The sequence below is a fragment of the Sturnus vulgaris genome, chromosome 3 (genome assembly GCF_052056855.1).
Source record: "Sturnus vulgaris isolate bStuVul1 chromosome 3, bStuVul1.hap1, whole genome shotgun sequence".
Classification (NCBI taxonomy): domain Eukaryota; kingdom Metazoa; phylum Chordata; class Aves; order Passeriformes; family Sturnidae; genus Sturnus; species Sturnus vulgaris.
The window spans coordinates 32,653,298-32,678,998 of record NC_142245.1 but is presented as its reverse complement, the minus strand read 5'-3'; the positions used below and the strand labels follow the sequence as shown (position 1 = coordinate 32,678,998).

The 25,701-nt window shown below is 38.7% G+C and overlaps 1 protein-coding gene across 5 annotated transcripts in view; it reads left to right on the top strand.

Annotated features, from left to right (window-relative positions):
• Window positions 1-25,701, top strand: part of PLD5 (phospholipase D family member 5) — a 167,996-nt gene that overhangs the window by 129,367 nt on the left and 12,928 nt on the right. For all 5 annotated transcript variants that reach the window (XM_014878057.2, XM_088161318.1, XM_088161321.1 and 2 more), the window contains exons 5-9: window positions 332-459; window positions 16,592-16,789; window positions 20,046-20,185; window positions 21,946-22,111; window positions 25,553-25,667. In XM_014878057.2, the coding sequence (XP_014733543.1) occupies window positions 332-459; window positions 16,592-16,789; window positions 20,046-20,185; window positions 21,946-22,111; window positions 25,553-25,667 (747 nt within the window). The remainder of the gene's footprint in view (window positions 1-331; window positions 460-16,591; window positions 16,790-20,045; window positions 20,186-21,945; window positions 22,112-25,552; window positions 25,668-25,701) is intronic.

The following is a 25,701-nucleotide window of genomic DNA, read 5'->3' as shown; positions in this document are numbered from 1 at the left end:
TATTTTTAGGAACATGCTACTAGAACAAAATAGAATATTTGATTCTAAAGTGGAAGGAAATTAAGTAAACATTATAACACATGGGAATGTTTCCTATACCTGGGACGTGAATTAAGTAAATATTTCTTCATATAACTGTGTTAATTAAAGTCTTAAATATTGGGAAAGTAACAATATTTATCATTGCTTTTAAGCCTTAATGGTATGTTTCATTATGCCCCTCACTAATTTTGGAGACTGAGGCCTTCCAAAGAAGTAATTTCTACTTTGAATAATGTAAATTATGTCATATTAAGTAATGCCATTTATTATTTTATCCTTAAATCTCTAGGTGCTGAAGTGCTGTATATGAACATGTCAGCATATAATGAAGGTCGGCTTCAGTCATCATTCTGGATTGTTGATAAACAGCACGTATACATTGGCAGTGCCAGCCTAGACTGGAGATCATTGGGACAGGTAATTTAATTTAAAACCTAATCCTATACCGTTTGAGTGTATAATGAGGAAAAAAAGTTACATTTTGAGGACACTTGGATGGCTCTATTTTCTGATAATTTACTGGCAAAAGTGCTAGCATCAAAAACCATACTGCTGCAGTTTTGATGACTCGTCTTTGTTGGCAAGAATGTACTACTATAAATTTTGCTTCTTTTCATTTTAACAGGTATCTTCCATGGTTGTGCTTAAATTTTAAATATTTGATTGTTTTTATTGATTCCTGTGATGGTCATTTTATGTTCCAGTTTGCTTATTAAAAAAAAAAGTGAGCAAACCCATTGGTAAAAAAACCACTATGGAAATTCTATAATAGTATCACAGGCACAACATAGTCCCTCTCATCTGCCATTTAAAAGAGCTAACCCCAAATTTGGAAAGACTTCCAAATGGATAGTGGGTGTTATACTGGAATACCCACTGCCTTTGGGGAGGGGCAGATTAATGAGTACAAAATGTCAAATAGCATAATGTTTTTGAAGGTTGCATGTATTAGAGCGAATTCCACATTTTTATTCCTCATAAACGACAGCTGAAGCAACAACCAGTGCTAAGAACTCTGTGCAGTCTGTGACTATGTTGAGGAATTCATCAGTAACACATCTTATTTGCCTTTTTGTAGGTATGTGTGCATTTTTTTTTCTGCAGCAGTCTTGGGATCATTAGTGGTTGTCATGTTCATTTTTGCTGTACACCACTGACTGTGTGAGGCTACTCTCAGCCACACTTACAGAGTGAAACCTGTACTTTGAGATCTCAGTAACTGAAATGCACAACAGAGAGGGAAAAGCAGCAGTCCTAGATAGTTATTAGTTGCTATAAAAAGGCTTGCTTTCTAAATATGAGCAGAATTTCAGAAACGCAGGAATAATTTTGAACATAGATTCTAATGATTTTGTAAAGGTGTGTGTCCTGGTTGTGCTGAACTTTTTAAGATTTGTTTTCAGTTAAGAGACTGGAAGTCTGACTAAAAACAAATTAGCCAATTTAGTAAAGAAAGTGAACAAATGCATTTTTGCTCTTCCTATGATATTAATTTACTTTAAAGGTATGTTTACAAAGGACTCTGGAACAGAGATAGAAAAAACAATGTTCTTAAAGAAAGTCTTGGAAAAGAGGATGTTGTATTTTCAGTCAATACCGTTTGGGCTTTTGGGCAGTTCAGAAAATGTTTTTAAGTTATCTGTGCCTCGTGACCTAAACTCTTCTGTCATAACAAAATAGCTCTTCATAGGATTTATTTAGCTTATAAATAGTATATCTGTGAAACCTCTTCTATTTGGGGGTTTGAGTACCAGTGAAAATAATTAATGTGGGGAAAAGAAGCACATTTACCATACAGATTATTACATTACTTATATATTATTTTTGTATTTATGACCTTCATCACAGATGATGCAATTCCATATAGGTTTGGTCTTCTCATGCTGAAGTAAATCTTGTAACATACCTGTGTTAATCTTTGATGCCAGTTACTTGTAGACCAGTGCTTCAAAAGTGATTCCTCAGTGTTAATTTTATCACTCTTTTCTTCGTGCATTTGGACTTGTTTTAATCTTATTGTCATATAACAGTATACTTTTATATGTAGTTATAGGATGAAGTTCTGAAGAATATTTGTACAATGCAAAAAGAAATCTCTCTGCATTACGGTAAAAGAGAATCTGCTTTCAGTTAGTTGAGAAATGTATGCTGGGGTTTCAGAAGAGCCAAAGGAAATTAGATGCTTGGCTCCTGTTGATGTTAGATATGAGTATTCAATTCCCTTACTCCAGAGTTGCAGGTTAATAAATCAGAGCAATTGTCAAAGAGATCTGATATGTTGTCCTAAAATAATAATCTGTCTTGAACTTTCCTTTTCACATATGAAGCAAAATAAGCACAGAACTCTGTCATTTTATTCTGAGTTCTTTCCTCAAGCAAAATGCTTTGTTCATGTGTGGGACCTAATCTTAAAACCCACGGTGAGCTGAGCCCTTGCTGGGGAAATGTATCTCCCACGGGTTCTCATTACCAGAGTCCCAGTATAGCTGCAGATGAGGAATCAGCTCCCTCTCCTTCTCCCTCTCTTTCCCTCTTTTATTCCTTTGCCTGATACTGAAAAGAAAAAAAAAAAAGAAAAAAAAGAAAAAAAAGTTTCCTAGCATCATTTGTCTTTTAGAAAGATAAATCTAAAGCTGAAACAGTAATTTAACTTTTAACAGCTCCTTGGAAAACATCTTCAGGACTTAAGTGCTTTGGGTTTGCAATATTTGTAGAGAATTCTTTGTGTTTATAAGCTGGATACTAGAAATCAATCACATATGAAGCTTATTTAGTTTTGTTGCCATTTTCTTGACCTGCCTGCACTGGCAAGAGGCAATATGAGTATTTTCTTAAAATTTTCTGTATCAAGGAGAGATTTTCATATGCTGCAGATATTACTTAAGAATAGCCTTTAAATTTGCACATATCCTGTGCCTCTGCTGGCAAAGTTTTAATACTTGCTAGAGTGTCAGCATTGAAATTATGAGCAAGGCTAAGAGCACATTATTACTTTTCAAGTAAAACTGTGTTTCAGTTAAATTGAAAGTTTGTCAAAACTGTAGTAATCCTGGCTGAAATCATCTATGCCAACTCTCTGCTTCAGCCTGAAATTAAACCCCACAGGGAAATGTTAAGTACTGCTTAGAGCTCCTGAAGACAGAATTTTACAAAAATTGGGTGTTTTTTCATTCATAGTGGAATATTTTGAAGTTTTCTTTGTACAGGTCTAGATTTTGTGCATCTTTTTCTATTGTTACCGATGTATCCAAATATTACCCAATTACATAACCCATTGAAAATTGAGGATTATGGACAATCAGAATTTTGCCACTTCCTTAAATATAGTAAACTCTGTAAGATTTTACTGGTGAAATCATCTAGCTTCTTGCTGGTAGATTTATATATACTAATAAACAACTAAAAAATTAGTTACTCAAACATGCCTAAAATTGTGTACCTACAGTGATTAATTTTCTCCTGTGGCTTGAACTAATAGCAATCAAGATGGGCATGGTATTATATTCTAATTTCTAGTTCCTTGACCCAGTAGCTTATTATTACTTAATAAAAGAAATTGGTTATATAACAACTGTTATAATCCATAAGCTAACGAAGTGTATATTTCTTTTGTTCCATGAGTCCCTCCAATAGTTCCAACAAAGCTTGAAAATGCATTTATCTCTTTAATTCTGTTAAGGAGCATGAGGTTTGTAATACCTATGAACATTTCTGGAGCTTTTCATAGTAGCAAAAGTTTTGGAAAAGTTTTATTCACGCATGAATAAATGAATCCAGTGGGCAAACAGCTATAATGGATTAGTTGAACTACTTCAGAAAAATGCATTTATGTGCAACAAATAATCAGCTCTTTGAAAATACTATTACTGAAAATTCCTGAAACAAGGAAGATTAATCCAACTGTCTATTTATTTGCGGGGAAAAAAATTATCCTCCAGTAAAAGCAATATGTAATAAATAGTGGATTTTTTTTTATCTCAAAATACATCATGATGTTCTTGTTTGTTTCCAGCTTCCCCAAAATCTTGCTATAGCAGAGCCACCTCTCAAAACTGATCACTGAGACACGATTTGCACATTTGCAATTTCTGTTGATGATCTTTACAGAATTCATAGAGCAAAAGCAGGCTATAATCAGTCAGTCGTTTCTCTGAACTTTTATCTGAGTCTCTTGAAGTTATGTAATGGTGCATCTGGTCCTTTTGAGATAAGATATTTTGTCTGACACTAGAATTCCATCTTTTCAGTCAAGCAAAAGTTATATTGAGAGTTTCCATTTGATACCATGTTGTGCTAGTATGAATTACAAATTTGTCCCTAATGTGCACTTTGTCAGTTTTTCCCATCTTCTTCTAATAATTTGCTTAATTTTTTTGCTGTCCCAGTGGTGTTCAGTATCATGTTGCTGTTAGTAAGCTGAACACAGTCTCAAGTGTCCTATAACATGAAACAAGGCTCTTTCAACATCATTGTCCACTGAGGTTCAATCAAGTTCAGATGGGTAAATACTAGACTGAAAGTACAGGCAACATAATACTGGTGTATTCTATCTAAATTCATATCTCTGTGTTAATAAATCTCTTTTACATTAAGACAGTGAGTATCTCCTTCTAAGAAGTTTTGATCTACTGTTATCCATGTGATCCAATCCTTAAAAAAAAATTTGTGGGTTTTCTGTCTATGGGATCATTTCCCAAGCTAGCTAATATTGTGAAGAACAGAAAAGTGCAGCCCAGATCTTCAAGCATAGGTAAATGAGGCAATATGTAAAGAAAGCAGGTATAAGGAGATATTACAGAGCTGGATTGACAATTACCTTTTTAGACTATTTATTACTTTTTTCTATTTCCTGCTGCATAGAAATCTAGTTGTATTGTCAGAACTTTGCTATGATGCTATGACAGCTTGTCCTTCAAAGTACAAGTTGAAAATACTTTTATTATTTTCATTAAGAGCTTTTGGCTAGGGTTTTTATCTTTGACCAAAGCTAGAGCATTTTAGTAGCTGATACATATCTCCAAAATTGCAGCTTTTCTATTTTCTTTTCTCTTTTTTTTTTCCCCCAAAAGTCAGGGGACTGGGAGAGGATAGGTTGCTCTTGTAAATGTGCAGATCTCACAGCATGCATTTATCATGGTGTAAAGTTTGCATTTTTGGAAATACAATGTTTTGTTTGATTCTTTAGGTGAGACAGGCTGCTTTATCTCTGTCACATCCAGAAAATCAGGACAGTCAGTGTTGTCCATTATGCTTACTCTGCTTGAAATTTATTACCTGTGCATCCAGTATTTACAAGTAAATATCAGTGAAGCAAAAGGACTGTTTGTCTCTTGCTTACCATTGCTGTGCACTGCTCACAGAGGGCTGGTTAAAGCTGGACAGGATCATGGTAATGTGGCTGCTCCACTTGTGTCTTGTGTGTGATTCACTGCTGCCTGGTTGTGCCCTTGGTTCCTCCTTACTCCTGTGGGCTTCTGTTATGTGATTTAGCAACTGAAAACAGCATGAGATCTATATATTCACCTCGCAGTTGGAGCCAGAAAGTCCTCTCAGCTTGGCTAGTTTCTCTAGGTGCAGTGCTGATTCCCAGCTCCCAGGAACTCGGATGTTATTCCTGTTTGTCATACTTCTCCCACTGTTGTGCTCCATTCTCACATACAACAATGCATCTCCTGCATTATGTGTCTGTATTTAGTGTAGGAGAGAGCAAAATACATCAACAGCTTGTTGCATGTTTTTATTTGATTTCTGTTGACTGTAGGAGTATGCTCATCACTGTGTTTCTGACCTCTGAAATTACAGATCTTGTCTTCTTGATTTTTTGTTGATTTTTTAAATTGCTCTGAAAGTTCTGTGAAACAGGTTTATCTGCTGTTGAAATAATCAATAATAAATTGTAAATCAGTAAGTCATAAACCTGCAGAGCAAAATGATGGCATATTCAGTTTGAAAAGAGAATCTGACTTTTTTCCAAAGCAGCATGGCATATTCAGCTAGCTGGGTATGGATATTGCTGAATGCCAAGCTTAATGTGAATAGATTTAGATTTAATATTAGGAAGAAATTCTGTACTGTGAGGGTAGTGAGGCACTGGAACAGGTTGGCCCAGAGAAATTGTGGATGCTCCATCCCTGGAAATGTTCAAGGACAGGTTGGATAGGGCCCTGAGTCAATCTGGTCTGGTAAATGGCATCCCTGCCTACAGCAGGGGATTGGAACTAGATAATCTTTGGGTGGACATTTTCAATCCAAACCATTCTATGATTCTATTTTCTTCTCATCTTTTTTATTTTTTTAGTTGCTGTGGAAGTCCTGTGAACAGGTTTACCTGCTGTTAGAATAATCAAGAATAGATTGTAAATCAATAAATAGTAAGCCAGCAGAGCAAAATTATGGAATATCCATTTTGAGTTGATAAACTGAGTTCTTTCCAAAGCATCATGGCATATTCAGGTAGTTGGATCTCCATAACCCAAAGGAAAATAGAAGGTTCTTTCTCCAGTAAAACCAACCTAATAATAATTGACTTGCTTTTTAATATTTGCCATACCATCACTATGTCTTAATTAAGAGTCATAGATGTTGCAAAGAGAATGTGATTGGTTCTGGTTTATTACTGGCCCCTCAGATACTTGACAAATAATATCAGTTTACTTGAGAATTTTGGATGGGTTCTAAAAGTGTTTAGGGAACTGGAGGCATGCAGGAATTTGCTGCCAGAACACAAACTGAACACAGGATAGAAAATCATCCATAAAAGTGCATGCAAAAAAAGGAGACAGCTTTTAAGACCTCTTCTGCTATCTTGAAGCAAATAATGTGGTGAATAGACAGCACTGGTGAGGTATGCTTGCACGAGTCCATGGCCTAGGGATAAGACTAAGTAGCCTGAAAGTTAAGCTGTTGAAATTTATAAAAAGTGTTTGGGAGGATATCCCAGAAACTGCATCACAAATAGCTCACCTGGCAGCTGTCTTGCCTTTAAAAAAAAAAAATAAAAGAAAGACATTGGTCATAGAGATGAAAATTGGTTTTAGGCACATCTCTATAAAGTCTATTTGCAGTGATCTCCCTGGGGTAGTCTGAAATAACTAGTAAACTTACATGGATATAAAAAAGCAGTAAATCCATCACTTTCCTAAAAATTTGATTTATGTTATGCTGAAAGAAAACTTGTCCATTGGACCTCAGCTGAATCTCTGTTGGGGAAGCTAATGCACCACAGTATATTCCATCATCTTGCACAAGAATTTGCTGGCAACTAATCTTGGTCAGCAATGTTAACAAATGTAGGCAGATTCCTCTCAGAGGGATTTAGTTATTAGCATACCCCATCAGATCAATCTTGTTCAACTAAACAATTAAAATAACAACATTAAAATAATCATGAAAGTTGTATTCCCAATATGTGATTCTACCCACGCACACACACTTTGATACTGCACAGATGACAGTTCCCCCCTAGAAAAATATCTTCATTCAGAGCTGCCTCAGCTCCAAAAGGTTCCCAGATGGAGCCCAGTCACCTCCTGCTTGAAAGTTTGAATCCTTTCATGGAAAACTGGATTTGGTATTGTCCTGAGAAAAAGACACACACTAAATCAGGCTGAAATACCATGGCATAAATCTCCATGAGTTGGAGTAAGGAAGGACAATCATTTCAGTCATTTTATAAAAGACAAATGATTCTGCAGTTCAGAATAAAATCTCATCTTTCTATACCCATAAGTCATCAAGCAGAACAAAATAGATTCTGACAAAGCATTCCTTCCATATGAATGTGCAGCATTAATGTCATCACTAACCTTTTCAGATTTTGATACTGTCGTCATAAGCATCAAGGCCTGGTTTAGAAGTCAATTCACCTTTCTTAACTTTTCTAAGTAAACAGCAGTCATCAAAACAGTGATGTCATTGACGTTTCCCTGGAACTGCTCAGTGGAAAACTATTAATCCCTGCCTGAGGAAGGTATATTGTGCATGCAGTGCCTGCCAACAGAATTGTGAAGTATGTCTTCAGAGAACTGTAGAAGTCATAGGAATCGTGATACTGGACAGGCAACTTTTTTTAATCAGTATGGTGACTTACTGGACATTTCTTTTAAATGTAGTGCTAGAGCACCTCACAAGAAATAGCTGAGGAAACTTGCCCTGTTTAGCCTGAAGAAGAGATAACTGAGAGGGGACCCATCAATGTCTGTGTCTCAAGGGAGAGTGTTGAGGATAGAGCCACGCTCTGCTCGGTGCTGCCAATCAATAGGACAAGAGGCAGAGACCAGAAACTGATGTGCAGGAAATTCCACCTGAATATGAGGAAGAGCTTCTTTACTGTGTGGGTGTCTGTGCAGTGGAACAGATTGTCCAGACAAGTTGTGGAGTCTTCATCACTGGAGATATTCAAGAACTGTCTGGGTGCCATCCTGTGCATCCTGTTCTCTAGGATGACCCTGGTAGGAGGGAGGCTAGACTAGATGACCTCCAGAGAATCCTTCCAGCCTTATACAGTCTGTGGTTCTGTGTTCCCAATTTTACTGTTAGAGTCAGGAGGGAGAAATATGATGTATTAATTTAATTACAAGTTTTCTTCCTAGAGGCCTATACAGGGATCATCCTTACAAGAGACATTGCTTCCATGTTGAAGCAGCCAGAAACAAATATCCAAGATGGTTACTCAGGAGAAAAGGACAGAGAGCACAGTGGATTTCTAAAATAGATTTTCATATTGACTAGCCATTGTCCTGGGGCTGCCTGTGTACCATTTGGCTAAATTGCCTTATGTATCTAAACTGCTTGGATTTCTAGCTTACCTCAAGGTCCTGTACACTGAATTTAATCAAGGCTCAGTAAAAAATTAATTAATGCCTTTGGCCCTCTTCTTACACCAAAAAAAAGCTAATTCTGATCAGGTAGTCTGGCAAAGCTCAACAGTTACAGCAATAATTCATATGCAATGTCATTGTCCCAGTTTGTGTCCCCAGCATGTCTGCTACCAATTTCTATTCAGTTTGCAGAAGGAAAGCCCACTGTGTGTGTCGGTAATGTTATAAATAATGCATCCAATTAGTCAACTACATGCTGTTGCATTTCCCTGAAGGCCATGGATCTGAAAGCCCCAAGGAAACTGCGTGCTTTGAGAGAAATGTTTAGACATAAACGTTTCCCTTACTCTGAGATCAGCCCTTTGCACTCTCCTGTCTCTGTTGCACAGCAGAAAACGTATGAAGGCTGCCCTTTGCAGCACTGCATAGGATGAGAACAAACGCTAAGGGCTCGTGCTGTGATTTCCAGCTGCGTGAAGAGAATGTGAGATAAGGGCTGACAGGACAGGCTCTGGAGCAGGGAGGATGGAAAGAGGCTTCAGGGAGGTACACACATGTATGTGGTGAAGGAGAGTCCAGCCCTTTTCAGAAGCTAGCAGAGTCTTTCACTTCACCTGTTAGTTTTCTTATGGTTCCACTGGAGAAGTGAATTTTTTAATGCCATGTGAATGACACCAAGACTGAAATGCAATGCAGCTTGCCAGCAGTGAGGTGGGAGACCAACACAACGTGATCCTTTCCTTTCTAGCCTGCTATTTTCTTTGACAAAAGGAACAAAACTTATTTCAAAAGAGAAACAGAATCAAATTAGAATTCATATTAATTAGATTTCCTGCAGTAAAGCAAGAAATAAATCAAACATGATCCTGGTAAAATGTTTTGTTGCAGTTGCAAGCTTCCATTTCCCCTAAAGAAGACACTTGTGCTTGCTTTGAGGGGGTAATGAAACTATAAACTGAAAATTCATTTGAAAATTATAAATTAGGCTGTGATTATACCAAGTGATATAAATTATGCTGATAGATTATATAGCAACAAATTTTTAACTGATTCAGTTCTGCCTTCTGGCTTGTTCTGACGCTTAGCTGTGTGTCAGGCTTGGTTTGTTAGTGATCTTAAAAAACAGCAGTAAAAAGCCCAAACTTGCACTCACAGTTCTGTGTCAGAGTCTATGTAAACATCATCACAGAATGGTCCATCGTTTAAACAAAGTATATTTGATTTTTTTCTATGAACAAATTTATTTTTGCTGAGTTTTGCGTATCAATAGAACAGATGGCTGAAAAAGAAAAACCATGATGGGGCTTCTTTCTAATGGGATGAGGACACAGGGGATTTCTGCTTTTTTTGCTTTGAAGATGCATTGCTACCTCACCATGTTTAAACAAACCCTCCTTCTGCCTGGGTGCCTAACTTGCTTTGCGTCTCAGCAGCAGTACTTTTCAGCAGAAATGAAATGCTAAGCCTGTCTTTTTTTCTCAGCATGATTTTCTTAAGATCAGGGTGCTGTGAAAAATAATGGTGTGGCTGAAATGGAAATTAGTAGAGCATCACTGTGCAGTTCTGTTTTCTTTGCCTATGGACTACTGAAAAAAAGGAATATAAAAATTAGCAGCTCATCAAAGATATTCTCTGCCTTGTCATGGCAGATTTTTGTCATAAGGTAATATTAGTAAAAATAACATATGAAGTTGTAACTTCTTGGGACTTTTATTCTGCATGAACTACAGCTCCAAATCCATCAAATGTACTTTCTATAGGTGAGAGTTAAAGACCAGTGGACTGCTGGTGGCTGACAATTCAAATTTATCAGCTTCAGTGGTACAGTCAGTCCATTTACACCACTTCCTTTGGTAAAAACGTGTCATGGTTTTATAGTGACATTCAGTGCCAATGCTGGGTGCACTCCCTGTCCAATGCATCACCTTTGGTCACGTGCTAAGATTTATTTCCAGCACAGTGGCTTGAGTGACAGTTTTCCATTTTCAGTGATGAGATTGAGTTCCTGGCTCAGGTTGAAATTTCATTCTTTTGTCAAGTGGAAGGGCTTTTTTTCTAGTTCATTGGAAATTCTACCTGGCAATTATTTTCAAATTACTTAAAACCAACTAAATTAACCTTTAGCCTTAGATGTCAGAAATGTAAAACCTACAAAACCATAGGACATAGGCCAGGCACAAGAGAGATCCAAGTGCAAGACTCACAAAGTGATTAATTTGAGAATGGTTGAGAGCTGAATATAATATTTTAAAAATACCATTGATCCAGTGAAAGTGTCTGTAGAAAAACAGGAAAGTTGTTCAATTAAACAATGAAACAGTTAATCTTAAAATTTAATCTGTTTTAATTCCATAAGTAATATTCAAGAGCAATTTGTGGTTGTCAACAGGGAATTCAAGTAAGAAGATTTATTGTGCCCTAGGTGATTTCTGACATCCAAAGATGTTGTTAATTTAGATTTATTCACTTTTCAATAGTTTAAGCTAGACAGAGTTTTAACAACTTCCTGAGAAAACAGTGCTTTCCCATTTGTCCTAATGTTTTCTGCTTAGTATTTCCCAGTATCAATGTAGCTCCCATCTTCTTAGCAACAGGAGAAGAAAAAGTGGAACTTGGAGCAGAAGCAGGACTGTGCTGGATTTGGATTTCACTGAATTAATTTTGATTTTAACATAGCAAAGTGTGAAGTCTCTGTACTGTATTACTGGCCAAGCATAGAAGGAGGATTTTTGTCTCAGGAATGTAGGGGTAGATTGCAGTTTCTAATGAAGTGTTAGCTGAGGCACATCCTTCTGCTGTTGTGGTGGACTGTAATACCTGCAGAAGTTTTGTGAGAGAGGGGCCAGGCAGTGCTACAGCCTTCTCAGCCTGTTCAGCATCAGGTTGGAGGTTTGGTTTACATCAAAACGAGGGCAGCCTGAATGGGGTCATTGCACCGAGTGCATTTGTGATTAGCACTACTCCTGTCAGCCTCTTCCAGCAAAGTGAGCTACAACAGTCACGGTGAACAACTCTGCACAAAGAAACACTTTAACCTTTCTCAAATCTCTGACTTTCTCTGTTGATGATCACTGCCATCAAAATGCCAGAGGCCATCCCTCGGCTGTCACTCGTTCCTGGCATGGGATGGGCACGCATATCTGCTCAGCAGGTTTTGGTAAAGAGAGATAAAGAATAGCTGCACACAGGCAGCCTTCAGTGGTGCTATGTATGATTGGGAATTATTCACTCAGTATTAAAGGATACTGCGTGAAAACATAAGGGAGGTCTGCAGTAGGGATCAGGTAAGCCTGATAACAAAAGTAAAGTATGTTTGGAGTGCTGGGTAACTGGGTAATTAGAGCATATTTTGTGAAAATATTAATGTTCTACTGTAAATATCTGATTTGTCTTAAGCTGATAATGAATACATTGTATATTACTTTTCTTTAGAAGCTATTGGAATTTTAGACTTTAGTAATTGATTTATCAGTATGGAGTGCTTTTTGTTACTTCATTAGTTTGCCCTGTTGTGAATCTGGCTTTGCTCAGTTATTCATTTAGAAACTTATCATTAAAAAAATCAGATGCTCAAATGCACAATTAAATACATTTTCAAACACAGGCAAATGACAGATGCATACACTATCCTGTATACCAAAGGTCTGCTTTAGTAAATTTTGTGTGCAATAGGCTATCTCTAGTTAATCCAGAGTTTCTCTAGCACAGGCAATGGATCCCTGGCATCTGCCAGTGGTCAGACCTTTTGGGCAAGTGGCAGTTCGTGTCTGAGAAGAGTTGCCTGTTGTTTACAGGATCAGGTTCATGTGTGAACAACTACTAAAAACTTCTTCTTTAAACAAGGGGTTTTCTAAAGCTTCCTGCTACATTTGCCACAACTCAGATATTGCAAGCTGTGAACCAGATTGTGCCACTCTTATGTAGGTCAAATAGTGGCTTGCCTACACAGTGGGGTTGTCTCTCAGTGTAGCTCAAGGTAAATATAAAATGAGCTGTCTCGTCTGCACAGTGCAGGGCAAGGACACACTGTACACCCTCTCTGGCCGTGAACCAAACATACCTGAAAAGTCCTGCTAGCATTGCTTTCAGGGTAGGAATCTTACAGTGCTCTGTGTCCACAGCCTGGATTGTTTAGGTTCTTCTCCCATGTTTTTTCTTCTTGTTGGATAGGATGCCTATGAATGTACCTAAAAAAAGAATAACTAAAAATTCCTCTTTGTGAAATGCTGCTTTTTGTCTAATTTAGCAAGGAATTCCTCCTCTTGTCATAAAAATTACTATTTTTCTGTCTAGGCCATATTAATTACTTTTCATAGCTTAACTGAGTTCTGTAGTTAGAGTATCATTGTACAAGGGGAGGAGACTACATTTCTTAAGCCAAGTATAATTATTCACTCCTTTGGTGCTTTAAGAAAGCCCTTATTGGCAAGAAAGTCAAACAATAATTTGGTAATCTTTAACAGTTGCTCTACACAAATGTAAATGGCATGGATAAAAACAAAGAAAACCAGCTCCCATATTTTCATTATTTGGTTAGAGCATGCATGGTAGTTCTTAACAAAGAGGAGAAGAAACCTGCTGAAGAGAGGACACAAAATTCTCTGTGGAGATAACCATTCCTTTCCCCAGGCCCTGACACATGCCCTGGAAATGTCTCTCACAAGCAACTGTACAACTTTACCATCCAAAAACTTCTGTTCCATGTTGAGGTAATCAAATTTGTCACTCTGTGTTTTCATTTCACATTTATCTTGCTTCGTTTCATTAAGGTTTTGATTTTTTTGAGATCTTCTTCACTTTAATTTTTCAGTGACATTTTCATTGCTATATTAATTGCTTTTAAAATGCAGGATGAAGAAATAATTCTCTTGCCTTAAGAGCTCTTGCCCTGAAGGGTTTTTACCTTAACAGATACCTCAGATGATGCTTAGCTGAAGGTTTCCATGATGACAAGCCAGGGAGCAACACTCAGATTTTGATTCTTACAATGTAGATGTTTTTTTCTGCTGCTCCTCTGAGACTACTAAAAAAAAATTTGTAATGACAGCAGCTGTCAAACGGAAGGGAAAGTCTTTTCCCTTATCTAGATATCATACCACTTCATACTAAATCTGCCACTACCACATCCTTGCTGCCCCCTATGCCTCCGGAATTATAAGCTCCATGATTAATAGGAGGGAGAGCAGTTTCTCCTCAGCTCTGAGTATGGGAGTAAAACTAGGCTCGGCGTAGAAGATGCTTCTGAAGCAGATGTTTTTGTCTCTAAACTTATTGAGGCTGTTGCACAAGAAAGGAAAAGGTGGGGTTTTACTACATACATGTATTGTTTGCATTTCAAGGGGATATACCACACCTAAGCTGAGAGGGTCACAAAGTGACAGGCTGACATCTAAGCCGGTTTCTTAAGAAAATTCGGTTTGCGCAGCAAGCATCAGAGCCGCTGTCTGCCCTCTTCCTATGGCTTTCAGTCTGCTGTTCAGGTTGAGTCAAATTTGAACTTAAGTTTATAAAAGCTTAATGAAAACAAGCAGCAGAGGATATCTGTGTTTTCCCAGCGAGGGAAAGGAGGAGCTCTGCCTCTATCGTGTATTAGGGAATCCCCCTGGGGAAAAGCTCTTACAGCAGCTTCAGGAGCAGGAAAAGCTTTGGTCAGTGCCTTGAGAAGGCACTTGGGAAGGCAGCGTTCATTACTGCGCTGTAAACACATCTCGGGATGGCTCCATTGCAGCCCGTGGTTTGAGCCCGTTCCCTGCGGGCGGGCAGCACCGCGGATCCCGCTGGAGCCGGCTCCGGGGCAGGGTCCGGTCCCTGCGCTCCCGGTGCTCCTGTGCGCCGGGAGAGGCTGGCGCTAAGGTGTCCTAATGCTGCCTCTGGCGCTCCGGCTAGGCGGTGATCTGGGAAAGTGGCATTTAACAAAACGCATTAGTGCCCCTGGCTTCCTCCCCATCTCTACATGAGGAGCCACTTAGGCAGGAGGGCAATCTCTTAATTCACAGGGAGGGGACGCACTGCAGGCGCTCCTGTTGCTCATGCAGATGCAATCCTGGCAGCTTCTGGTGTGCAGTGAGGACCCTTTCATCTTTACTTTTAATAGAAGGGATAAAGTGGAATGGTAATAATGGGACTGATAAATGAAAGGAAAACTGTAACCACATAATTATGTTAGAATCAACTAACAGCCATGAAAAGCCGATTAAACCACATTATGCAGATACATATAACAGAGTACTATTAGCAAGTCCTCTGCGATGGCATGCCTGGCAATTAAGAGAGCTGTATTGGCAGCACACAGTGAAAACAGTGATAATGTATAGTTAAAAATATTTGGAGACAAATAGTGCCCAGACTACGGGGACAGTCTAGAGCTGAATACAGGAGCATCCTCAAAGAAACCAGCACCCAGGGGAAAAATTAAGGATGTTATTCCAAACAGATTCTTCAGCTAGGATGTTGGTCATATTTATATTTAGTATCAAAATTAATTTACTGGCTTATCCAGAAATGAAAGGCTGCAATGCAGTATGTCTGTTTTTTCCAAATGTCCACAAATTTCAGGTTGTGCAGGCTAACAGATTAAAGAAGCTTGCAGAAATACTCTGATTTAGGTAGTAATAATATTAGGTCTTGCCTGTGGCTGCAACTGTTTGGCAAATATTTAGGAAGGAGATAGCTCAGTGTTATGTATTCTTAGGTATGTGGTATTTCCAGGTCGGGGACATGAAGAATGTGTCACCCATCGAATTTCCTTCTCACTGGCATATTGGTGTTTATTGTTTCTGCTCACCCACCACAGAAAGAGTCAAGGTTCAATTCTATCTTTTGCTTTCCCTCTGCCCACTCCTGCAGAGTGGTTCTCATGTGCAGTCAGGGAGAATTGCACTGGAACAAGCTCTGAGATAGCGTCAGTGCGGGGTTCAGAGTTCCCACGGGCTTTATAGAAAGATATGCTTTTACCAGAAACTAGTCTGTGTGACTGTGGAGATCTCATCTAAGGGGAATAACATCAGTAGGAATATTTTGGAGTGAAAGGGTAAGCATGCTGGAGAGTTCATATTACCCTTATTTTCTTCATCATGCCAGGCAGACTTTGCAGGCATGCTTCCGAGAGACTTTGCCTGCAGAGAACCAGCATGGATCCTTTAAATATTTATCCTACATATGGCTTTCCAACAGATACATGCAGATTTTCTTCTTGCTTTGTTTTAGAAGATGGCTGAACTGTTGTTAAATATAGGTAATGAGAGGTCAGTAGCATCCAAGCCCACACCAGTCCTTTCTTAAGCTGTTCTAAAGCAAAGGAAGGGAAGAGAGTGAGCATGTGGTTACACTTTGATTACAAAAGCCAGACAATACATTCAGCATGAAATTCTGTCAACAACTTAGGTTCTGGGGGTGTACAATTAATGAAATCTCTGCCAAAACAAGATTTATGATGATCAGGAGACATTCTTTTACCTAAAAGAGAAGTCGACTGTGCCTGTTGAAGGCTAAAGAATTTAATTATACTCTGCTGTCTGTATTTACTTGGACTATTTCTCCTCATAATTTATTTGTGAGAATTTTGAGTACTTTCAGTGAGAAAAAAGTGTCATTATCTCCCTTTTAACATGTGAAGAAACCGATGCCCAGAAAACTGGGGTACCCAAGGTGAGATTTTTGTGTTCTTGCTGCATACTTCCACAGATCCATCAGCAGAAGTATCACTAATGATCCAACTTTTAATTTCACAGATGAAGGAACTTGGCGTCATCGTATACAACTGTAGCTGCCTGGTCCTGGATTTGCAAAGGATATTTGCCCTGTATAGCTCATTGAGGTACAAGAACAAAATACCTCCAAGTTGGTCTAAGAGACTCTATGGAGTATATGATACTCAAAACAAACTGACACTGCAGCTGAACGAGACAAAATCAGAAGCTTTTGTGTCGGTAAGTTCTGAAATGAGTTCCAGAGTGGGGAGGGGAAAGGGAAGAAATTTATTTAACCCACAAGATCTTTGAGAGGCCTGGACATTTGAAAAATCACAATATTTTTTTTTAAATTATGGTTTCTATGACATGCATTTTGCCAGGACAGAAGATGCTGTAGGATTTCATTTGAGCATTATTCAATTTCCCTTTCTTTGTAATGTTCAGCACTTCTCCACTAATGTTCAGAAAATAATAGAGACCCTTCAAATTAAATTCGTTCATACTAATAGGTAGAACATGAATGACTTGGGAGTAAACGAACCATTACTCAGACACAGAAAATGATACAGAATAAACTTTGTATCACAGCTTGCATTTTCATCAATGTAATTTATAAGGATTGACCCTATTGCAAAGCATTTGTACTTCTGTACGAGATCATCTATTTCTGCTTTATTTTTAAATGACATTTTAAAACTCATGAAATTCAGGCAGTGATCCCCATGGAAGCACTGTCTGTGCACGTATTTTTAATGGTAGTAAACTGACTCCTCTATCTCACATGTGATGTAGGAAAACTGGAAGAATGTACCCAGTGAGATAGAGATGATGGAGAATATGGAGTATCATTCATATTGGGGGTAATTACATGAGTGTAAACCACCCCTTCAAAATCAAGAATATAAATAACGTTGCTGAGAGTAATTTTCCATTTTCTATAAAGCAAAGGCAAAATCCCCATTGCTTTATAGCTGTGTTATGTCTAAAACAACACAACACACGTAGCCCACTATTAACTTGTACAGCCACTGGCATCAGACGGTGCAGATGAGTGTTTATACATGGCAGGGTTTCCCTTCATCTGCTGGGTGCCAGGCAATATTCCTCTGTCCAGGATTTTTCATACTCCTACAATCAGTGGAGAGACAGAGAACTATTTTGGAATGAAAATGTGGAAGTGTCTAAGACAGCCAGAATTAACAGTGGCTTGAAGAAATGGACACTCCATTGATTCTGGAGAATATTAAGGACTAGCTTAAATGAGAGACAGACTTTTGGACAGTTTGCTAATGCCCTGTGAAGTGAAATCCCACTCCTTTCTAAGAAATCTGTAAGAAATCCTACTGAAAGTCAATGTGGAGGACAACACAGAATGGAAAGCTGGTTATGGCCCAGTTTAAGGAATGTGGGATCCTAGACAAAGGCAGATGGAGAGAGACTCTACTTTTTCTTTCAGTTTGCAGAGTGTTTCTTTCCTCTCTGTGATATTTTCCTTTCCTGTTGGCAAGGAAGCATCTTCTCTTGGTATTTCACTTCAGAAAACAAAAGGAAGGACTCAGTGGTACTCAGAAGCTCAGATCACTGAAGTCCAATACCAAGAGCTACCTGGATTTGTATCCACAGCGACTTGGGCTGGTTCTTCCTTCCTGAAAACAGGCTCTTCCATAAATTTCTCACCCACTAGAAAATTTTCGGTGTTTGCCAGCATGACCCTCTGAAACACAGTCCCGGAATTGCTTGGGACTGACTTGGTGGGCCGAGTGTTAATCTGCTGTGTGTTCCTGAGCTGATGATCAGAAGGAAGTTCCCAGGAGCCAGGCAGTTCCCTTGTGGCTGTGGCAGCCCTGCCTGGGGCAGAGACAGGCTGCTGCCTCTCTGTGGGTTCAGGATAACACCCCCCTGAGCAGGGGCGTGGAAAGGTGCTGTTCCCAGCCAGAACAAAGGCCTGTTCCTGGTAGGTGAAGAGAAGGAACGAGGGAGTAGTTGATCAGAACAGCAAGTGCTGCACAAATGGAGACAAGCCCTAAACCAGTCCATGGCTGCGGGGCAGGGATCAGGCATGCCACAGACTAACAAGTGGAATGCTGGAGCACAGTGCTGTAGTGAGAGTTTTTACTGAGATTTTTCTTCTAATTATCTTCAAGAAATCTTTCACTTTCTGATATTTATGTTGAATGCATCCGAGAAAGACAAATACATGAGAATTTCTTTTTTCAGCCATTCTGTACCTTAAAAGTTTTAGAAAATAATACAAGTGTTAAGAATAACATCTCGGTGCAATAACCTCCAAAAAGTTTCAGATAATTGAAATAAATTAATTATTTAACTATATTTAAATCACTTTACACTTTTTTCATGAGTTGAAATTCATTTTTTGAGAACATATTTCAGTGTTTGTGCTATATAAAACAAGTAATACGCAGTCATTGAATTTTTTTGTTATACTTGGGAATCATGGCTTAGAGTTGCTTAGCAACAAACTCATCTTCCAGACTGGCTGATAAAGTGTAAGGGGTTTTGGTTTTTTAGTGTTCAGGAATGGATCTGGAATACTGGTCTTGAAATCTTGCTATGGTTAATTTTCTAGTATTTTCTGTACTTAGTTATAGTAAATCCTTAAGAACACCAGTCAGTAATAAGGAACCACTGTGACAGGCAGTGTACTGAAATTAAGGAAGACTAATAAAACCCCTGGGATCTGTCCCTAAAGGAAAGATACTCATCTGGATGTCAGCTGGAACCCAAGCAAGTAACAAAGGTGAGAAGGTGATACAGTGGCAGGAAAACATCTGTTCCAGCTGGGTTAAAGTGCCTTCAACAACCTCTGTCCTAGAAATGAAGTTGTTGCCTGCAAGCCACTTGGAAGGGGGATTCACTTTTGTCTCCCTGCTTGTGCAGCAGAGTAGAAAGTCCTGGACACATGTGCCACAGACGAGCAATTTCCACTGGCTTCACCTTGTCTTTGACAGCCCCAGATAAAAGGCAGAAAAGCTGCAATCTGGGCTTGCCAGTTACCAGCTCTCTACTGGGTAATTTATACCTGAAACTTTGATTTAAAGATTAGTTTCTTACAGAAACTGCAACATCTCACTACAACTGACATAAAACAATTCCTGCTCACAAATGAAGGATCAGGCTCATGTGGCAAGAACATGTGAACACTTAATCTAACAGAAACCAGTCCTGGGGCTCTTTGGAACAAAATTCTCTGAAATGTAACTTCAATTACAGCTTCTTTGATGACAGCGGATGTTTTAAAGTCTGTGTCTTCTGCATTTTACCCACAGTTACATCTAAATGGTGAGGCTTTTGGGGGCCAAGTAAGCAAGTAGCTCGCCCTTGTAGCTTTGAGTATTCTAGCAGGATGGCTGAAGGTATTAGTTAATAATCTCTGCTAAAATAATGGATGCTACTTATCATCTCGGGAAGACTGAGGGGGAGCAAAAATAAATCAGTTATTTTTAATGCCATATTTGAACTTTTCCTTTCACAGAACTCACCTAAACTCTTCTGCCCCAAGGACAGAGTCTTGGATATTGAAGCTATCTACAGTGTTATTGATGATGCCAAACAGTTTGTGTACATTGCTGTCATGGACTACTTGCCCATTGTCATCGACACCAATGCTAAACGGTGAGTGTCCAGGTCTGGGCCCAGCTGGTTACCATGATGCCAGTAGGGTCTGCTGGAGAAAATGAACCCACAGGAGACTAGTTACCACTGTGCACCCGTTTCTTGGGGCCCAATTCTGCTCTTATTGAAATCAGTGAGAGTCCTGCCATTGACTTAAATGGGAGCAGAATTGGGACCTAAGAGGACATTTCCAGTTCTGGGTCCTAAGCTTTGGATCTGCCTGTTGAAGGAGATCAGAAATTGTCTAGTCTGACCATCTGCATGTGACTGGGACCCAGGAATATAATAGTCTGCTTATACATGAATCCTATATTTTACACTATTATATTGACAATTCTGAGACCACAACTACTGGCATATTATGAGGATTGTGCAGATATTCTGCATGACAAAATGTGTGTGTGAGTGTGTGTGTGTGTTATGATAATGTGTTGTGACTAGTATACAGTGTGGGCTACAGATATAAACGAAAATTCCCAATTCAGAATAGATTACGTTTGAATGATATCATAATTTGGTTAAACACAGTTTGAGAGGTGCTAAAACCAAACAAAACCACATAATTTTCGAATAGCTAGTTTCTATGGACCATTAAAAATCACTCATGGGCACAACATTGGAGCCAGAGTGCATCCAAACGATCCAGCTCAGGAGGCAAGTACCACTGGTCCCTCCTACTGTTGATAATGCTCACAATGAATTTAGAGTCTAGCAAAGGCTGCTATTCCATCTATGCATTTTATTTGAACACAGTTAAGCCAAATTAAGCTTGTGATTATGTACTCTTTTCTATTTAGAGCTGTTCTGTTCAAATTTTTCAAAAAAGAATTATCATGTGACTGATACTAAGCATAAACTGTTTTAAGTCTGTGAGAGAGTTTTTCCAATAAACTGATTATGTACAGCCTCCATCATAGGGAAAGAATTGTGGGCAGTGCTGTAGGAACCTCAGTTTCACTATATGTATCCCTCCTATTTCTCTTTATATTGGAAAGCTTCTTAGTATATAGAACCACTACAGCATTGCAGTTTGTGTTATCTCCTATACTCCTCCTTACTTTATTCTTATGGTGGAAGAATTCAGAAATTTACTGGATTAGGGAGATCCAGGGAAGCACCTATGTGAATTCTTCAGCGTTTTTCTTTCATAATGGCTTTGTGTTTGAGGCACTGCCGCAGCTTCCTTACCTTGCCAGCTCCCAGTTCGTGCTTGTAAGTTATTTTCTGGCATGGTAGAGCTCAGATTTCATTGGCCCAGATGTTTTGATGCTGCTGGAATGCAGAAAACATGCATTTTTCTTAGTTTCATTCTCCCTGCCTGACCTGCTCCCCCCACATGTCAGGAATATAAAGCTAACTATCAGTTGTGAGAACAGCACCACGGAAGCCACTACCCATTCCTGACAGAATTTCTGCAATCTTCATCAGGACAAAACAGCATCCTCATCCTCCTTCAGTGACCCATCTCTTCTGCTGTTCCTAAAGGATGCAGGCACCCTGCACAGCAGCTCTGTTTCCCCAGGAGGAAATTACAGAAGGCATTCCAGTCCCCAGCCCGCACGGTCCCAATGCATAGGGGTTGAACAAGGGATGTCAGCCAGGGAGAGATCCGGTGTTCCAGTCCCCTGACCTGTGCCACCAGGGAAAAAAATCCTGTGTGGCCGTGGCTGGGCTGGCCAGCAGCGCCCTCTGGCTGCGGCTCTCCCAAATTTTTTAAAGTTTCAAAAGTTCTCAGCAGATATTGTCTTCTTTATCCACAGGTACTGGCCATATTTAGATGGGAAGATAAGAGAAGCATTAGTTTTACGAAGTATTAAAGTACGACTTCTCATAAGTTTCTCAAGAGACACAGATCCCCTTACTTTTAACTTTGTTTCATCTCTGAAAGCTATTTGCACTGAAGTTCCAAGCTGTAGTTTGAAAGTTGTAAGTATAATCCATATTACTTCAAAATATAAGATATTACCCTCCCAAAAAAAAAAAAAGTCAAGAAAGCATAAGAACTGGGACTTTTTTTTCTGTTATTGTCAGAGTCTTTGAATTTAATTAAATATCAAGAAATGTAAAATATTGAGCATAATTTACTCCTAATAGTAGCAGAATTCAAAATTAAGACAGAAAAATATATTGGTGCCAAAAGGCAGTCGGTGTGATGGACAGCCAATGCAAAACATCACGTGGTCTTTCACAGCAAAGCCACCAGAGTGAACTGTAGCCACTAGTCGTGTTTATCTTGTGAGATAAGAATTAATCTGACAGCATGAAAGTATTATTTAGTCTGTATTCACATAACCTTACTGTTAAGCTGTGTAAACACTGACTTTTCCTTCAGTCAAGTGCAAAGTACAAGAAAAAATAATGAGGGTTTTATGTTAAACTCAGACTACAAACTCAAAATTGTGAAAACCAGAAACACCACTCTGGGGCCACATTAGACATGCAGTAAAGGAAAGTGAAAAATACCATCCAAATGTATTAGAGAACAGAATGTATGGTAAGTGCTACTTCCAGTGTGATACAGTTCACTTTTATGAAATTGAGGCACACTGGAAATCAGCCACCTTGGATCTTAGAGGGGGGTTAGTGGGGGGTTTTTTGTTTTGTTTTTTTCAGTTAACAGTTCTAAATAATCTGCTGAATTATTTTGATTTCCTAAATTGCTGAGCCCATAAATCCTTCTGGATTTTTGAAAATGAACAACAATTCTGAAAAGGAAGTACTATTTCTTATACACAATAAGCAGTATTATGCATATCTAGAAATAGGGTTTTTGTTATAATGTATGTTGTTACTATAAGTTTCCTCAGTAAAAAAGCAGCGTAAAGTGTGATTTTAAGTAAAAAAAACCCATAGGTAGTTGACTCTATTTAACCCATTTCAATTTTAAGTAACTTCTAGCTTGCTCCATATTTATCATCAAAATTTTATTTATGTATTCAGAATTTTTTTCCAAGTGGTGCCTTATATCCATTGTCATCTATTTACAGCAGGTAAAATCTTTTGTACAGAATTTATCTTGTCAAGAGCTAAATGATAAAAGGAAAAAAAAACTGCTCTAGGTAAATAGTCCAGCTAGTGTCTCTGTAGTTAGAAAATACAAAAACAACTTCCAGTAAAAAAATCAGCTGTCGAGAGTTACAAAGGTACAACACTAAGTCAGTTACCTCTGTGCTGTACATCACATTTCCCAGTCTGGGTGAGCCACTGCCTTAAATAAACTTTGGTATGAGTAATAGCCCAAGGCTCTGAGATTGCTGGTATCCATTTGATTTTGGCTGAAAACTATGCCATAGGCTCCATACTCTTTTAACTCAAAAAGCATGTCAGATGAGCAACTGCTTATTAAAACTGCATTTCTTTTGTGCTCAGCTGTTACAGCCAAGATCAAAGTGAAACAAAACTATATGTGTGTATGGAGGAGAAAGAATAGGTTAACAAGCTAAAAACTAAATTACCTTTTGAACTATTGAAAACACTTATTTTCCCTCTTGGTTCTGCTTTGGCTATGAGAAAACATAAACTAACCTCAGTACAAAAAATACTGTCTTGCAGACATATACTGTGTGTGTTTATGTACACTGAAATTTTAAGAGAAACCTGTTGCAAATTCTGATTGAAATTACACTTAAAATTGCTAGGCTGCTGCAATACATCTGTATTGTATTGGTTCTGACCAAAATGCCACACACACCTGCACCACGTAACCTCCTATCCCTCTGTTCTGTTCTTTTGGGGATAATATATCCTACAAAGCATACTCAGTAACTTCTTATTTTTCATTTAGCATTTGATCTTTGTGATACGCTTTGTCTTGATTGTTTTCCTTCTTTTTGTTGTTGTTTTGTGTTTTGGTTTTTTGGTTTTTTTTCTTGTCCCTATGGAAAGACTAGTCAGGCTTGAAAGTTTTCAGTGAGTGCCAATAGCTGGCTGCAGCTGCAGGGTACACTGGTTTGCCAGTGGTCATCCTGGAGAAGGAGATGCAGATGTAATTTCTCTGTTAGATGGGGATCTCCTCCTTATTTCTGCTGGTCTCTGACCAGGCTAATGCCAAGTTTTGATATTGCCTAACTGCAAGTATAGAGTTAGAAGCAGGGTGCTGCAACCCTGTTACACCTGGCATTTTCAGCATCTCAGAGTCCCATTCACATATGCATTAATATTTACTGGAATCGACTGAAACTGTTTTGAGAATGCAAACTCAATACAAATACTCTGAAGAAAATGATCACTGAAAGGATTTGCACCTAGAAAGCTTTGTTTGAGGACTAACTAAATGCTATAAGCACACAGCCACAGGGCAAGGAGTAACCTGCATATCAAACTGCTGCTGAAGCAGGGAGCTCTGAAATTAAAGCTTGAATCAGAAAGGGCAGACTCAAGGTCAAGAGCTCACCATTGTGCTTCTTGGGACCTTAATTCCTGTATTCCTTAAGTTTTTGTACTTGACCCTGTAAACGCATCTTGCTTGCACGAATGCTTGGTCTGACTCTCAAAGGAGCAGCAGGAAGGGGCCAGCTCTGTTGCATGCAGTGCTGAACAGAGAAAGGTGTGTGCTTTGAAAGGGGCCACAGAAGTTATGACCTAGAACAAAATTGTCTGTGGACAACTGGAAAACACAAAGGAGTGGCATGGAACAGACATCTATCTACAGCCAAGTTATTCTTGAGCCTCCACATGAATCTGTTTTTGAGTTGTGCAGGTGTATTCTTGCTGATTTTTATCTGGTACTGATCAGACAAGGAGTGCATATAGCTCTAAACTTTTAAATAAATAAACAAACAAATGAATAAATAAATCTTACTCATACTTTACTCTCCAGGGTAAAACGTTTTCCTCTTGTTGCCTAGAAAATTTTCTCTTTTCATACCAAATTTAATCCTGAGAAGCTTCTAAGTTTCTGAAATGGCAAGTTTCCTGTTGGAAACTATGCAATATATGATTGCAGAGGTATTAATTCAGCTGTTACAGTGTCTGCTGATCCTAATCCTGAAGCAGACTTCAAAGCCCAGTATCCTTGAAAAATGAGGAAATAAGTTCCTGGATCTTAGCACGGAGAACAGAAAGATGGGGGGAGGTGGGGGGGTTTCATTTTACAGCCTTTACTACCTGGCACTGTATTGCTTTTAGCATGCAGTAGCCATACACTTTGTATAGTTCAGAATGCCAAGGCAGGAGTACCACAAACTATGAGAATTAATTGGAAATACAATGTGCAGCATTTTATTAAAGTTAATGCTTGGCAATAAAAACTTAAGCTGTTCTCTAGTGCCAACTCATTTTCAATAAAGATTAGAGAATGGACTGTATTTTTTCTGTCTCTTACAGAGCAATTCTCATTAACCTGTGCTTCCTTCTATTTTATGGCAGAAATTCTTTGACCTTGAGGAAGAGAGTGCCTGCTTTCTTAAAGAACAGAAGAACACTTCTCTTCCCAAATTGAATCGTAACAAATACATGGTGACTGATGGAGCTGCTTATATTGGTAAGTAACTACACCTCAAGAAATTCTAGTTGTA